The following is an 18,386-nucleotide window of genomic DNA, read 5'->3' as shown; positions in this document are numbered from 1 at the left end:
AAAATAGTACAGGTTCTGATAGTCATGCAACTGAGCTCATAAAAATTTGGTTCCATATTTTTTTACATTTATGTACATACTGCCAGCTTTCGAAGTATCGTGAATGATCTATTAGAAAAAGTATTTGTGTTTGCTCTTTTTATAGGAACAAATTCAAACAATATTTTAAAATGTTCCACAGCATCCATTATACCTGACACAGACATGTAGTATACATTGTAGTAGGCTTCAGAAACCATATGTATGTGTATCACCGGTTTTCCGAATTTTGTTTGAAAGCAAATGGTGTTCCGTACTATAATAGAGTTCTAGGAACCATTGAAATTTTGTGATGTTGTGAAATGTACTACAATTGCATTGAACACACCGAAAGCTTTAAGCTCTTCTGCCACAATCATATGTTTTCTGACATTTTGACATACAGAAAATAAATTAAATTCAAAATTAATTGAAATCAAAAAACAAAATTTGGAAAAAAATATGTGAAAAATATGTAATATGTATGTAATAATATGTAATATGTAATAATTATATCGGACAATAATATTTTAAGATTGCTTGAAGTTAAAACTAAGTCAGGATCAATTTTCCTGCTTGAATTTATTTGTATCAGCTGATGAATGTAAACATAGTACAATATACTACATGTGTGTCACTATGCTGGTTCATGGTTTCTAGAGCTTTTATTGTAGTACATATTATAGTATGGAAACCATATGTCTGTCTTAGGTATTAGATCGCGTTTTCTATAGCCTACCAAAATATAGATAATATAATTCGACGGCATGAAAAAATTGTCATAAAATTTAAACTTTTATTGTACGGCTATTTTATATAAAAAATTATTATATTTCACATTTTGTAATATCAATAGAACTAAAAACGTATATGAAAAAATAATTCTTTGGCAACTTAAGACGGAATATGGTGTAACAAATATTCAACGAGTATAAACCTAATTTAAAGAATATATGTAAGTACACATTTTTTATGTAAATGAGTGTGTACAATTGTATGCAATTTGCCCTTCTTTTATATACATATCTATATAAAAAACACAATGTCTTTATTTGATGCACATATACATATGTACGACTAAGTGACCCTGCCACTTAACCTTATAATTGTCAGGTTATAAAATTTGTTCTTCTGTTTGTGTCAGTTGTTGTTTAACCCACTTAAGGTTGATTATAACCTGCACAGTGCACCTTGCCATCTTGACTCCTAAAACTATTCAGTCATGATCTGCCAAGTAATTTAATTTTCATATTTTTAATTTTCTATTTGATTTGTTGTTGTTGTAAAGATGAATTTTAAAAGTTTATAATTATTCTATATTTGCGTAATCAACGATTTTTCATTGTAGGCAAAAATTTAAATGGTACCAATGTCCGGCATGCTTTGGTAATGTACAGAACGATTTACTGACAATACACTTATGTAAATACATACATACATATGTATGTAAATTGCTCATTTTATTTAATTATTATTTGTATTTACAACATATAATATATACTAAAAGTTGCAGTAGTGTGGGCTTCGCAAGCGCGTGGGTTATCCACTTTGCCCGCCAACTCGAGTAATAAGGATACTGCATTTTCAATACTATATATATAAATAGGTAGCAAACACGGACGGAAAAAATCTTAATTCTTAGCTAATATGTATATAAAACTATGTAATTATGACCGACGCTAAAAAATCTAGATTTAAATTCAAAGAGTGTCCATTCTTCGCTGGCCCATGCATGTTCAATTAACAATAAATCGATTACGTACTTTGTGGCAAATCTTCAAATAAAACAAAACATTCATACAAAGAAAAAAGTTTTTGGCAGACCACCCGCTTTCAATCTTCACATACAGCCAAAATGTGTCTTCGGATATCGAGGTGTGAGACTGAATGAAATCATAAAACAGCATCAAACATATAAATATTAACGGATATATTTATGTCTGTTAAAAAGTAGTGTGTCATATGTAATCACCACACATTGTTCCATAACAAAGCGCATGCGTCGATGCATATACAAAACTCTTAGTTATTACTTTAAGCACACACTTTCAAATACATACATACATATGAATGTACGTACAACAGTCATGTGCTTTTGCTTTTGTGCATTGCCAACAATTAGTTGATGTTATGATAAGGCAAACCTGTTTGTCCTGTTTTGCGTTTTGCGCGCCTGTGTGACTTTATTCTCGCCTGTAGGTGTAGAACACAATCGCAGTGCAATCAAAAGCTCTGCATAACTTGCCATACTGTTTTATTGTATTTTTACGATTTTTGCACTGCTTGGCAAATATCAAATACTATGTATATGCATATAGAATACTTAGATGGAAATATAAATATTTACAATGCACCTTCAGTTGCCGATCGCTTTGATGTCCAATTTGTTGACCCAATTACACTTCACGCTGAAGTTGGGCAAGTACTAGGTAGTACTTTTACGATTCAGTTGTAGAAGATAATACCTGAGTATATGCTTCAAGTAATAAGTAGTTTGAGTTCGAGTTTGATAAGAAGTGATTTGCCTAATAAGTAACTTTACAGTAATTTAAAATATAACTGAGTCAATATTAAATGTTAATATTATATGGAGGTTATATTTTAATATTAGCCGATCCCTTTGAAATCCCATCAAACAGACAACATAAAGTTTTTTTCAAGGATTTGGGCCTTCGAAGTGGTTTGAGCTGGTTCATCCTTTATAGACCATGATCTCTTGTTCTTGTGAACGCTCGCGTTAGACATATTTAATCTTTCAGCAATCTCTCGAGTTGTTATTCGACGATTTGCATCGACCAACCTTTTATATTATCCACATCGGCTTCAAGAGTCCTTCCAGGTCGTGGTGGATCCTATAGATCTATCGTATTTAATAAATTTTTTTCCATGAACTTTTCTTTATATTTTATTACAGAATCTCTGTAGTGAAGATTTATATTTATCTGATATGGACGTTCAAATTTAAGACAAGAATAAATCTTTGAATTATAATCATTAATCAGTTAACACTGAATGCTTTGGTAGCCTGAACATATCATTGACAACGAGTCCTCACAAAAGACTCCACCTCCGACCATCCTTCTGAGCACCGACCCATCCGTAAAAAGGCTCTCTGCGCCTCTTTTCTAGCGCCTCATTTCGCCCACATATCCCACGCAGGTATCTATAAAAAGATACAACCTCAAGGAGTAGACTGCAATGCAATGATCCAAGTTTTCAGCGATGAAATCGAAGAAGTAGAGCATTTCAGAGTGCCACTCTTAGGGCTCCCTAATACTAAACCACCCTGTGTCTAATAGAAACTTTCGCAGCAATATACACACTTACTATTTCCATTAGAGCTTTGGGTATAATGGCGTTTAGAATGATCGTCAATTTTAAGACAAAATTATTGAAAGTAATATTCGACATTTTTTAAACTTATTTGCTTAATTTCTATGCTTGTGTAGTGAAAACCATAAAAAAACATATTTCGATGCCGTTTTTGGACATGATATGCGTGAAGCCTTAACGAAAATATTTTATAGGCTTGGTGTAAAGTTATTTTAGAATTCACTAATTAAATGCTTCATAACATGCCTAAAATGGAAACTAACGGCATAACGAAGAGGAGTGGTGTTGCACCGATGTGGATAATCTATCGAAAATCAGTGGAAATACTCATTTAACCGGTTTCGGCAAAACCAAATTTTCAGCCAGTGAAGCTTGACGACAGTACGAGAAGAATACTATGCAAAGCAAAATAATGGAAAACATGCATACATTTGGGAGACGATCAACAAATTTAAATGAATATACAAACAAACATATGTATATACGAGCATACTACTTACTTATGTACATATGTATACAGATAATGCATGAATCACTCGTGTCGTGTCAGATCATTTCTGTGTCACATAAAGAATTTTGGGTATGTCGCACGACGACGAACTGCTCCATCTGTACGCTATGCATAATAAATAAATACTTAATGATTTTCTACATATGTATATACATGTATATGTATATGCTATATGCTTATTTGTAAAAATCGTTCGTTTGTTAGCATAACATCATCGTTTACATCATTTCCAGCCGTAGAAGGTCATTACGAATTAAAAGCCTGCTGGTGATGAGTCTGATGCACTCGCTCGTAAATTAACGCTCCACAGAAGGCAATCATTTAAATTATTCACACAAAAAACGAACGAGTCAAAAATGTATGATTTAGTTAGGCTGCTTCTCAGCAGGAAAATGGCATTGCAAAACAAGCGCTTTCATGGAGAGAAAGGCAAGCGATGCAAGTAATGAGTTCGGTCAACACAATTGTACTATTATTAGCACATCTTCTCATATTCATATGTACATATGTACTAGTATACAATAACTAGGTAATTCCAATAGGGACAGTGTGTTTGTGAATATAGTAGATCAGATTAGTATTTCAACTTAGGCTGAAAAGTCTCCATCTAGAGCACTATAATCGATTTTCTGTAATGGTCTTTAAACGTTTCGATACCTTTTTGACCTATTTCATTACCTATTTGACAGTATGATTCTCCGTATCCTTCAAAATATGCGAAATCTTTTTACAGTGAGCCACTTCTTAAGAATGGGAAAGAGGATATAGACTTTATTAAAAATCAAATACAAATTTTTAATATTTAAATAAAAATTTGGTATTAAAAATTGCATATTCACATTCTTTGAATATTTCTATAATATAATTTACAAAAAATACAATTGTTATCCATAGGTGAATTCTATACTCATCGTGTATAAACAGGAAATCGCCATTTTCTCAGGAATGTATCACATGATTAAGCGCTAATGTGGTTTCGCTATATTTGATAATAATTTTAAAATCTGCTGTGTAAACAATAACTTATAATATATATTTTGTATTTTGCGGTTTACGTTTGGAAGGAAATACATTTTATCGTGTGCTGCACTGGCCTTGAATTCTGCGACACGATAATAGTATTATTTTTAAGTGCTAAAATTATTTGGTTTTGGATAGCACAAAAGAAGAAAAAATAAGTGTATAGTACATTTTAGAAGTAATTCGAAAACATTTGTGGTAAAATAAAAATATTTTTAATATGATCAATCTAAAAATTCATAATTTTTTTGTTTATTCTAACGTTCATATGTGGGTGATAAAATTATAAAATACTCGCTTTGACATAATAAAACAATACATATTAACTTTAAACGTATATAAATATTTATGGGATTTTTTTTTCATTAATTGTAACAAAAAACTTATCCATCCAACCATTACATTCAACCAATTTCAACCTGATTTGACATATATTATTTCCTCCACATTCTGAAATCCACTGTAAATAACACAAACACGCCTACTTTACACATGACAAAATTTTGAAGTCTATCTGATTCGTTTACTTTACAATATATAAATCAAGCAACAGTGAAGTTATCGAAATAAAACATGGTATAAATACGACAATGAAGTGTGACGTCGCTCATCTGAAAATTGTCGATATTCGACTAATATTAAAATTTTCAAATTTCCAGACACTTTTCAAAGCATATATTTTTTAATATGTGAGATATATTAGTAAAATTAGGTAAATTTTGGATAAAAAGTATTTTGGTGGCGTAAATTGGTGAAATCGATTCTGGAATTACCGTAACCCCATATGATTAACACCGCACTAATATAATTTATATAGAGATATTTTTGAGATTTATTCCGATATAAATCTCGAGAAATAAAACTAAGTATTTCGGTAATACCCCATTGTGCATCTTTAATGCAATAAAAAGTTTGTATTAAACATTTATTTTTTTATATTTAAATATAGGGCGTTTTTCCAGGAGGAAACCCGTATAACTAAAACCCAAGACTTCACTTTAGTAGTAACTTAAGTTAGCTGAGATTTTAGTCTCGGTAGTATAATAGGATTTTTTCAAGTTCAAGGCAACCCAAACTCTATCAGTGGCGATTCGAATAAGCATTTTTAACCAATACAATTTTTGAGAAAAAATCAAATCCCATTTATAAAAATGTTAAAAAATACTACATTTAATTCGTTCGAAAGCAGCAAATTATTTTAATTTTGTGGAGATCTCTTAATTTCTCATATTGCCATAGGAATTAAAGTAGTTGTAGTAGTTGAGTTCATTTTATTTCCTTTTTTGCCGTAAGGCAAAACATTTTTCAATTCTCCAACAATACTACAAAATGTCAAGAATATGTCAGTAAAGGCGGAGGCTAATTCGTGACTTAAGTTAATGAATTAGACAAATAAAAAAAAAAAAAAAAATTATCCAAAGCGTTTGAAATAAATAATGAAGTATGACTTAATGCCGAAAGCATTTTGCAAAATTAGCAAAACTTTCATTAAATTTTTGGAATATTTTTGAACGAAAGACTGATATTGAATTAATTTAACAAATGGAGAGCTTCAACTCAAGATTGAGTCTATAAGTAGCAACATACAACTTATTAATGTACAACAAATCGTTCAGCAAAAGAATTATATTATCAACTCGTCTAGTCCAATCTTTGATTCACAGCCCCGGAACGCATTTGCACAATATTTATACGTATTTCAATACACAATGTAAATTTGTTTGCCGGCAGATAAGGGTCATAACAAGCGGCCAATGACTACTACATATACTAATACACCAGAGAATTTTGTACAAACAGTTGCAATTACAAATCGCTAACTGATAAGTAATGACGATAAGCAATGACAAACCATTCAAAGCTGACGATAGTTTGGAAAGCCCGGGTATCTACGAGTATATATGTATGTATAGTATACTTGTAGTGTTACTTGGTTCTTGGTAACTTTCAGAATGGTCGAAGCTTTCTACACTCTTCTGTTGACGGGCGGCTGTTGCAAGAGTTTATGCAATTGCTTATTGCCACGATCGATCGAGGGTGACTAATGTGCGCCACCGCGATCGATGACGATTGCTCGCAAAGGCGACGATGTCGCTGCCAACAAGTTGCTTTATTTGATTTATTCCACTATCGCATGGAGTGGTGGTGTGGTTCCATGCAACTTTGCTTCGCAAGTACTACTGAGTGCATTGCATTTTTATCAGGAAAATTTGCCGACCATGGAGTTACACTTACATAATGCACAGTTTGTAAAAGTATATGCATAAATGTGGCTGCGAAGCACGTGCAACCACAATGACGAGTAGAACAAGCAGTGGAAGCCGAGCGTAATTCAAATTTGCGATTCAGCTCATACGCTCGCCGCTTGTTGCCACTTATGTCTGAATTCAGTGCTGCAAATGGGGTTTGTGTTACATATTTGACTGCTTATGAGCGCTGCCATAGGCGCATGGCAGAAAGTGAGTTGCTTACTGAACACATTTCGATACAAGTGCAAATTGAGGAGCATTGCATATAGGGATTCAGCCAAAAGATTCGATCACGTTCACCGAAGTACGTGCAGCAGTTAAGTTAAAAGTACAGTAACCAAAGCGATGACTACGCTTTAGTACAAAAACAACAACTGCAATTTATTAAGAAAATGAGTGTATATAAACAATCTCTCCGGGAAATTGAAGTAAAGTTCTACATAAACTTTTCGAAAATCTCGGGTGACGAACTATAGTAAAATCACTTTTTTAGATTACAACTATAGAATTATTTATAGGAATTTCTTATAATAAAAGTAGAAAACAAAAAGGTTTAAGTTTCATAATTAAAATTAAGGAATTTGTAAATAAGTATCAGACAACTGTTTAAGACAAAATATAATAAGAAAAGAACTCGGGACTTATTAAATAGGTCCAGAAAAATTAGTCACAATTGCTCCCAAACGGTTATTGGAGGTCAGTCTCAATATTTACTTTACAGGTACGAATGGAGGATAGACATCTTTATATTCGATTAGATTTCTTAAAACTAATTACACCAATTAAATTACCCTTCTTATCATATGGATCAGAAAAAAATCTTAAACATTTACATACAGATTTGTCGATTACTTCCAATATGTAATAAAAGCAGACCATTAGAAATCATAATGAAACAAATGGGAACATTCCATTCCACACAATGACATTTAATATAAAGTGGTGTTGGTCTGATTGGCACAGAATCAGATTTAAATTTAAGATAAATATTATTTCTGAAAAAAACAAAAGATTAATCACAAATTGTTATTTTCTACTGACCTGATCACATATTATGTCCCATTTCTTTTCATCATCATAATTCTTGAGTAGTTTCGCTTTGTCTGGTGGTAAGTCCATGGAAGCCTGAAAATGGAAAAATTGTATTAATATTTTTAATTTAAAATATGGATCAAATATAATTGTGGAATTAAAAAAATAACATTTTAACATAAAATAAAAATAAATAAATTAACCGTTATTATGACATAGTTTTTCATCCGATGTTATGTAATTTTAAATGACAAAAAGTATAATAATAAAACTCGGTACATTTTTTGGTTTTTGGAAATAAAAAATGTCTTCGACTATACTCAGTTTAGTTGCAATTTATTTTTATTACATTCTTGTACGTATGTACGTTTATCTTTACGTATGTATGTCTATACATATATTGTACAAAAATTATAAATAGTCGTGGCTATAAAATATGCTTTGTCGAGAGATTGTTATTGCCTTGCATAGTTACCGTTATATTCAGTACATATAGAAATGCTTGTATATCAACTATGTAAAGAATAACTCAAAAATTCTTTTGCTGCCATAAAAGAATTAAAAAGCGATATTTATTTAAATACATTTGCATATTCAAACAACAGTACCGTAAGGTATTTTGCATGTTAGTATGCAAAAATAAATATTTACTGTAATGAATACTAGGTATTAATGTTGATTGTGCCGACAATGTTAATTACTTTCAAACAAACACACTTGAAATTGTGGATTTTTCTTAAAGCTGCATAAACAGGTTCTAAATGACTCTGAATGTTTCAGCGATATACCATATTAGTCAATTTATAGTTTTTAGTTGTCGACAAAACCGGTATGAAGTAAATGCCAAGATACTTACGTTTTTAATAACAGATTTATGAAAATGTTTGTAATAGTAAACAGATAAAAAATCTTAAAGGAATGTGAAATAAGTCGACCGAAGTACTTGTCATAAGATTTAATAGTTATAAGTAACTGAAGAACGCGAAATTTGCGAATTAATTTAGTGCTAAATGTGGAAGCAAGACTTAGGTGCTCGTGACAAGATAAGACGTCATTTATGACAGCAAATTTGAAATATGGAAATCAATATCTCGTGAGGAGACATGATTATTTAACACCAAATGTTCTTAATTTTTTCGGTACTTTAAAGTGTAATCACTAAAATATTCTAAATAAAATATTTATTGGGGATTTAGGCTCGTACATATATTGCTGTTAGAAACACATTTTCACTTATGAACGCCTGTGCGTATACATTGTGTGGATTGCTTTTTCAAACAATGAAGAATACAAACTATTTCGAATATCTCACGCGTAAAATTCCCACTAATCAAGCACTCCTCATACTCGTAGCACGTCCTGGACATCGTAGTGTTAACAAAGCACTTGATGGAGACAACATAAAGTGACATATAAGTATGAATTTATTTAACGTATTTACACGTCTGGAGTCGGCAGTCGGCAGTCGATGTCTACACTGACCATTACCTCATCGCCGGCAATGACAACATTATGAGCCAATTTCTTCCAACCAGTTCTTAATTTCAGGTTATAGCAATATCATTTCGTTTGAACGTCGTCGCGTAATGCAGCAGTAATGCAAGCCAAGCCTATTATCCACAGTGTCGCGGAACTATTTGATTTTCTGATTATGTAAATATGTCGAATGTGACAGACACGATTCAAGTGAACAAACTCATAGATGAAAATGAATTAAGAGAAATCTATACAAAATCCTAATAAGAACAGGGTAATAAAGTTTGTTGACGGGTTGTTTAACTATATGTTCTTACATACATAGTTTCATATATAAGTGTACATAAGATATTATGAAAATGAAGTAAAAAAATATATAAAAAAGCATTTTTAAACTTTATACAGAGGCCTACATGAAAGTTATGTTGTTATATTGATATGTTCTTCGTCTTGGTGAAAACCTATTTTATTAGAGTCATATTAGACATATTGGTGAGATACTTAAAGACCGCCATTTGTTCCTACATATATGTATTTAAGTAGATACAAATAATAAAAAATACTAATCAAAGGTTTTTAATTGCCACACCCCATACCAGGATAAACATCGCCTAACCATAACGTTTCACTATTTTGTCATTGATTAGTTTTTGTGAACTTTTCGTTTTGGATGACGATCATTTCATACTGAAACGTTTCCAACTGCAAATAGTAAATTTGTTGAATATTTTCATAGACTGGCTTGTAAATTTACGGATTCTCTTCAGCAATATATGTATGTAGTCTATGGCCAGGATACTTTTGAACTTAGGTTGAATCGTCTGCGAAGATTTAATGGTCCTTTCTTCAAAAAGTTACAATTATGGAATATATACAGTTGTTGAAAAATACTTAAGAACGATGTTGATTTCTTGCCATTAAAGACTATTTCTAATAAAAAACGCTTAAATGCCTAGGATAAAAAAAGCTTCATTTCATAAACTGAAGATGTCTTCAGCATATAATAATAAAGTTTTCTTAAAAACATATGGAAAAGATAACAAATGCTCAATTCAGTTGTGAAAAATACTTAAGACCGGAGCAAAATAACGGTTAAAACAGACAAATTACAAGTGCAAAGTCAGTTTGTTTGTTTGCTCTATTACTGATACGCATCGTCTTTGCCCTGCCATTAATAAACTTTTATAACGTTCGACAGGATTAGACTCCCATGCTATCATGAATTTTGAAACAGTTGAACCATATTTGTAATATTTTGCGTATTAAGTGTTTTTTTAAGTCGTTTCAAAATGTTATATTGGATTTCTGCTCTCGACGATTCTTAGGCCATAACAGTGAGAGGTTATCTTCAATAAACTTTTCTGCAACCGGATAAGTATGTTTCGGATTATTTTGTTGAAATCATAAAATCAGTGATCTTCCGAATCTGACAGCATTACATTTTGGAGGATCAAAACGTACTTTGCTGAATCCATATTACCCTCAAAAGCAGCCTCACATAGATGCCTGAAGCACTTCTCCTCGGGTCCTATTTTGACAATCCTATTATCCTGGTTAGAAGTTTTCGAGTTTTCTTCTTTCTGGAAACAAATTCTGCGGTTTAAACTCCGAAAATATTTGAAAGCATTAAAAACCATCGTTTTTAATACACACATATAAATGTATGTATCTATGCCATGAACTTCCCGCAAAATATTAGATATGCTGACTCATACTATTTCCAGTACTCATCATTATACATACATAAGTACTTATGTATGTATGTAAGTACATCCATTGAATCGCGTCATCAGTATGAGTGTCTAAATAGCTTTCGCTATCTCCTGCTCCACTCCCCCCAACAACACATAGACAACGAAATTCTACTGCATACAAAACAAAAACAAACTCAGAACTTCTACAAAGCTGTACACTGAAAAGCCGAAAAAGGCAAAGACGACTGGACTCATCACCAAGCGCTTCTCTGCTTTTTATTTGTTTTGTGGATTATTTATTGCGTTTGTTGTCATAAAGTGTAGAAAAAGCTTTTAGCGACGCGTCGCTATGTTTTTTTTTACTTTTCTTATTATTTTGCTTTTTTGTTTTTATACACTTTTCGTTGTTTGCCTTAATATTATTTGTTTATAAGCAAATGTGTTCATCTGTTGTTTCACGCACACCCACATACATACAAATCTCTATCAATGTGTGTATGGTTTCATCTATACATATGTATGTATACATTTTGATGTGAATGATCCACAATATCAAACAATCTCATTTTATTGAAAAGTAAATGCATTTAAACTCATCGCTTTTTTAATATGTTTGCTTTATGTGTACTCACATTTACATACATCCATACATACTTACTTATGCATTATCTGTACGAGTATTAAGGGTTCTATGTAAAATCATTCATATTTTTATGGGCAATTTATGATTGTAGCGGAAGTACTTTACCAAAGCTTTCGTGTGATATGTACATATGTAGGTATGCATGAGTGAGCCTACAGTTATTCAAATAACTGAACACGCATTTGAATAGCATTAAGCACTGTGATTATTAAAGGTATAGTATGTAAAGGTAAGTATGTTAATGATATTTTACCTAAATTTTGGTATAATTATTGGGTTAAAATTAATTTATCTCATGTACAAGATGAGCTCATATTCTCTCACAGAACTATCGAGACGATAGATCGGTGAATTTTTAAAGCATTTTTGAATAACTATAAGTCTAAAGTCCTCTTAAATTCCTCTTCAGCGAGCATTATCTTGAGAAAAGGAAAAAGTTGCTAAGCTAGATCCGATGAATACGGCGCAATGGCTTTATGAAACAACACTTTCTTCGCCTTTTTATACTTCCGCAACATTTTGCATAGATAATATATGTAATGTTTTCTTCACATAACAGCTGTTTGTAACACCTAAAATTTAACGAGTTAGATATGTATACCAAAGTAATCAGGGTGACGAGTAGAGTTCAAAATCGGATCTCTGTCCACTTGGTACACCACCATGATACTATAAGAAGTTCGGTATTGTAAATGGGGGGAAATCGGGCCACTGCCAAGGTAGGGGCATATTTGATTGAAAATTGTTTGGGAAAGTGGGCGTGGCCCCGTTCCCTAACTTATGGAAAAATTGTCGAAATCTCACTATAACTTTTCAAGGACCCGGATATCTAACAAGATCTCAAAACGTAAGAGTAATTTTTTACCAAAAATATCGGTAAATCTCTGATATTTTAATGTAATTCAGATGGAATGCTTTTCTTCTAATAGTGTGTCTCTGTTCCAAAAATGGTTAAAATTGGGTCATAACTTCCTCCAGCTCTCATATACCTAATTGTTGGTTTTTCAATATGAGTCAAATTGTGTGTCATCTTTATTATTATTATATTGTATATTATAAAATTACATTAATAGATGCGAGAGTATATAATGTTCGGTTACAACCGAACTCAGCCCTTCCTTTCCTTACTTAAATTTTTTTGGAAATTCGGAAATTCATCCTTCAGATACCAATAACGCTATATAATATTCGCTGTTGACAATCTGCCATTCACTAATAAAATTCAATTTGTCTTGATCCACGTGGTGCTCTTCATTATTAAACCGTCTCAAGGTATTTAAATAAAAACTACAATAATATTGATTAGCCCAAGAAATATGTAATGTAATACAAATAATGGTATAAATACTTATATTACTAATTTTACTCAATATAGTATTTATTCCAATCTGTAGCGTGCAGCTCATTCCTTGACACCAATAAAGCGTTCGAATAAATTGAATTATCAGCAGAAATATCGAAAGTAACAAGTGTTTCTTTCTTTATTTTCGCCTTCAACACATCGCTTGCTTTGTTTTTATTATGCTACTCTGAAGAAAACAGATAACTCGTTCCACATAAGAATGTATGTATGCAGCGCCGGAAAATGACAGACTTCCATCTATGTACGTACATATGTATACATGTATATTTAGGTGAGTATGAATATTGCTGAATGCACATGTCGATAATGCAATCGAACGAAGCACGAATGAGGGGACGAATAAAAGTCAAAGTTGTGCATTCTCATCAATGAAACACATGAAGGAGATGGCTTAGGAATGCGAAATTAAAGCCTTTTGTTTCAGGCAGATGCTTATTGCGCCAAGTTCTCTCGAATAACTCATCTCAATTATTGGCATCTGCTGCAATTAGATACACCGCGTAGCAATATTATGTGCGTGTAAGGCTTTCAAATTTCTTTTCGCATGTTATTCATAAGAACAGCGCTGGTGTTGAAACGGAGCGTAGAAACTCTTCAAGGTTTTAGCTGGAGCAGTGGTGCGGTAAGCAAGGCCGTTAATTGAAACACGCACGTATTTTATTTCACTTCCCTCAACTCGTGATGCTCGTCGTTCCTTTACGTCACTTTACCCACTTCGTTGTTATTGTGTCAGAAAAGAATGTTGATAAGCTAGTTAACAAGAAAATCTACAAACGCCACTTAATTGACACAAAAAGACAAAAACACGACACAGTCTATATACATTATTATATATTATTCACAATGTACATATATACGACAACTTCATCGAAAAGAATTTTCATTTCAACAGCTTGTTGATTGCGGCGACGTAAAATGTCTGTATGTATGTCAACAAGCAATCTTACCTAACTTTATTCGGGTTACATAAGCGCATAGAGTAACGACAGCTTAATTAAGTGAAAGAAACGAAACAATGGAATCTTTCAACACTTGCGCACCTCTTCCGGCAGTTTTAAAGCTACAACTACTCCAAGTGGTTTAGGTTTTATTATGTGCACCTAGAGCGCTTATAGTGTCACACTTATGTATATTTAAGATATGTTTTTCCTTTCATTTTCCTTCGAGCACAATTCGTTGTTATTGTTATTGTCTTCACTTCAACTTCAAATGGCACTCCATTTCACGTTGTGAAGGAAGCATGATTATGAAGCGTAGGAGTAGGGTTTCAACTTGCAACATCAACGATCTTATTTGTGCACATTTTCATCAACATTTTAAGTCTAACGGTAGCTAGGTAAAGCGTTTTAAAAATTTATTTTGATCTCCGTTATTAAGAAATTAGTATTGTATAGAGAGAAAATCAGGCTTATATTATTATATAGAGAGAAAATCAGGCCTATAGGCTCCGTTTTTGTCAGTACGAAGTACGTTTTGATCGCGGTCTTGAAAATTGTCTTGGACTTAAATATACTGTGCTGGGCATAAAAAATCGTTCCGGTGAGAGAAATGCGTGAGGAGTGATGTATCAACGATTCTCCAGAGAGGCAGGACAGCCAGACTGACGTCCTTAAATAAAACGTTTTTGAGCCAATGAATGAGGAAAAAGTGGTACGTATGACCGAAAGAGCAAGGAAATTGGTCGATGGATCTGTGGCAGACCGTAATTTTCTCGGTTTAATTTCTTTGGATCACTTGGATCCGCCATCTATGGAAAAAGTCAAGCGAACTGTTTGCGGATAATGCCTACAAACAACAGTACACCAGCTAGAAAGTAGGATGGAAGCAATTTATTTAATTGAAAGTAGAGTGAAGGGTGAGGCATATAAAAAATCTGGAAACCAATTTGATACCTTGCATCGAAGAACTGTTTCAACACCAAAATAAAGTAACCTTTCAGGACGACTCTGCGTCAGGTCACAGGACCAACATCGTTAGTAATATTTCTTTTTCAATCCGACTACCTATTACACTGTACAATACTTGGCTGGGTAGTTGGACCAAACAATTTTTACGATGATTTTCTGTCATATATGTAAAATTGACGAAAATTTTTATTTATATGCCATTGAACTAAGAAGAAAATGTATATTATCTTTATATAGAATTTTAGCAGCTATACTGTAATTAATAATATTTTTTTTTAATGTAATTTTTTCGAATTTCAAATCCAAAAATTTTGATTTTGGAGTCTAACTTCGAAAATCGGAGAATACAATTTTTTTTACTTATGACTCAATCTCCTGGCAAAAATTAGTTTGGTCCAATACCCAGAAAAAAAGTCGATTTTGTCGTATAGTGTTATCAATCCCATTCATCAGAAATTTTGATATTCTCCTTTGTTTTTTTCTTTGTAGGTTCGCGATTTTATGAAATAGAAACAAAACAGTTTGCGTGGCCTGACCCCAATTTAAACCCTATCGAAAATCTGTTTGCGATTATTTAGGCACAGAAGCATTTGTTCTTTTGAAGTACACCTCTTCAAGGTCATTTAGGCAAAATGGCAAAAAAAAAACATTGTAATATTACTATGAATTTGGTGATCAATATTGTTGAATATTTCTAATTGTAATACCAAATGTGGAAAAACATCCCCCCCTTAAAAAATGAACACTAACATGTTTTGACTAATAATTTATTTTTTTACTTATTACAAATCCAAACAAACTCTAATTTTCACTTTTTTTCTTGGATTAATTTTTATCTCATAATTAAATTTTCATATCGATAATTTTTTTATGACCAAAAATAATAATAGATATCCTTAAAATCTGTAATCTACACTGAAGACTAACATATTTGCTGAACGAAAGGGAGTCCGAAATAGAGTACGTGAAAAAATATCTTTCGAAAAGAGATGTTTTGTAAATACATGTATGTATAAATATGAATTATAACTCAGACTAGTTGAGTGGAGATTAAGTGAAAAATGAACGGAATACGTTAAACCCGATACTTTGTTTCAAGACTCCATGACGAAATTCGAGTACGAATACTTGGGAATATATCAAATTACCGGCTAATATTTCGTAAACGATAAGAAACGAAGGAAAACTTTCCTAATGATTTGAAATATGGCATATTCTACCTAATACCTAATGAGGAAAATCCAGGAAGCATGTATTCATTATCCTAGCAAATAGAGCACATCCCTAACGCAATTCAAATGTATCTAGATAATATTGGAGAACATGTGTCGAGTTAATAAATTACTCTGATGAAATGTTTTTATAGGATCATAAATCAGCTCACCTAAACAAATTTCAAAAATTTATTTCTCTAATCTGGCTAAAAAATAAATTCGAATGGGTCTAGCGGTGAATGAGACGAACAGAAAGTCTACCTTATGCGGTATTTCTAAAATGTAGAATAATTTCGTGTATTTTTAACAGTCATATTGTATTATTATTCTTTCTAAAAATAAAACACTTCATCGGGTGTCTGACCTCAGGTAATTAGTACCTAAATTTGGTAACTTTTTTTAACTTCTAACCGTATTCATAAAATATAAGTACGTACCGGTGTAGACTAATTTGCATTGTAATTTCGTTTGTATTTTAGGCAAAAATATGGACAAAAAATAATATAACAATTTCCTGTTTTTCGGTTAATATTTGTGCGTGTGAGTGTTGTTAATTTTTAACGCTCAATTAGATAATTTTCGTTTCGTAGAGACATGTATGTATGTATACACATACGTAAATACCTAAATATGTAAGTTGAAGAGCTCCATTTGCGTAAGTCCAGACCGAATCTCATTTATAAACTTGTTTTCAATATTTTTCAGTTTCGAGTAAAACTTTGTAGTAAACTGACATAAAAAGTTGGAGTTTGAGTTTTTATGGTCGGCAGATATTTTGTTGATTTGTCCTCCTTTTTAAGTATGAATCAAAACCGCGGCTACAGCTCGTGACACATAACCCGTTTGCATACACATACACACATACACACGTAATAACATAATAATAACCCCACGCATCAAAGCCGAACAGGAGTGTTGTGTATAAATTTGCAAAAAAAAAAAAAAAAAAGAAAATAAAACAAAAATAAAAAATGAGTAATAACAACAAAGCATAACAATGACACCAACCGTACAAACCCACCGGACGTGTCCATTTGAATTTATTGAATAAAGGAATGAATGGCATAGAAATAAATTAAATAATTTCAATACAATGAGCACACGATTATTCTATCTACTCTTGGTGGGCGAAAAACGCGTGTATAGTTGTTTGTAATTGAGGTTATATGAGTGGCACGCTGGAAGTTGATGAGAAGGAAGAGAGAGATATATAAGAGAATGGGGGAGAACGCTTGTTAGGCATCGGCTGTTTCACGCTTGGCAATGAGTCACTTGGTGCTTTATGGCCGTTGAAAATACTACAACACAATACACAGTAAGGTGCATCAGTTCTTAAGAAATAACCATTGACAAGCTCTCTAAAGTAATCAAAGAGTTATTATTCATAATTATACTTACATATGTATAACACATTTGATATAGTGAGTTAGTGTCTTCTGTAACCAATTTTTGACAAGAAAGCCTTTTTACTAACTTTGACTAACTGTATAACCGTTTCTAAGATTTTTTACCAAACTTAAGAATTAATAAATATAATGGCAATCCTAATAAAGACCCCACAATCTGCGCCAATTACCGTGGGATAAGTCTCCTCAATATCGCATATAGGGCCCTGTCGAGTGTATTGTGTGAAAAACTAAAGCCCACTGTTAACGAACTGATTGGACCTTATCGGACAGGGTGGCTCACTTTGGACTGAGTAGGCCATTGAAAAGTAAAGTCCTCTCTCGACGAGCAAAAACCAATCCAATGGTGCGGAATCGTGGACGATATCAACATCCGAAGAGACGGAACTACGAAAGGTTTTGCGGAAGATTTATGGTCCCTTAAACATTGGCAACGGCGAATACCGCAAGTTATACCACGACATTGACATAGTTCAGCGAATAAAAAGACAGCGGCTACGCTGGTTACCTCATGCTTTCC

At 32.6% G+C, this 18,386-nt stretch overlaps 1 protein-coding gene across 9 annotated transcripts in view; it reads right to left on the bottom strand.

Moving 5' to 3' along the window:
• The window catches only part of LOC105219347 (formin-like protein), a 68,715-nt gene that overhangs the window by 14,385 nt on the left and 35,944 nt on the right, over positions 1–18,386 (bottom strand). For all 9 annotated transcript variants that reach the window (XR_008470810.1, XR_008470809.1, XM_011195413.3 and 6 more), the window contains one exon: positions 8,173–8,256. Coding sequence is in view for 7 of the 9 variants with exons in the window: in XM_011195413.3 (XP_011193715.2) it covers positions 8,173–8,256 (84 nt within the window). In the remaining 2 variants the exon portion in view is untranslated. The remainder of the gene's footprint in view (positions 1–8,172; positions 8,257–18,386) is intronic.

The sequence above is a fragment of the Zeugodacus cucurbitae genome, chromosome 4 (assembly GCF_028554725.1).
Source record: "Zeugodacus cucurbitae isolate PBARC_wt_2022May chromosome 4, idZeuCucr1.2, whole genome shotgun sequence".
In the NCBI taxonomy this organism is placed as follows: domain Eukaryota; kingdom Metazoa; phylum Arthropoda; class Insecta; order Diptera; family Tephritidae; genus Zeugodacus; species Zeugodacus cucurbitae.
The sequence above is the reverse complement of the archived record's forward strand: the minus strand, read 5'-3'. Positions and strand labels throughout refer to the sequence as shown.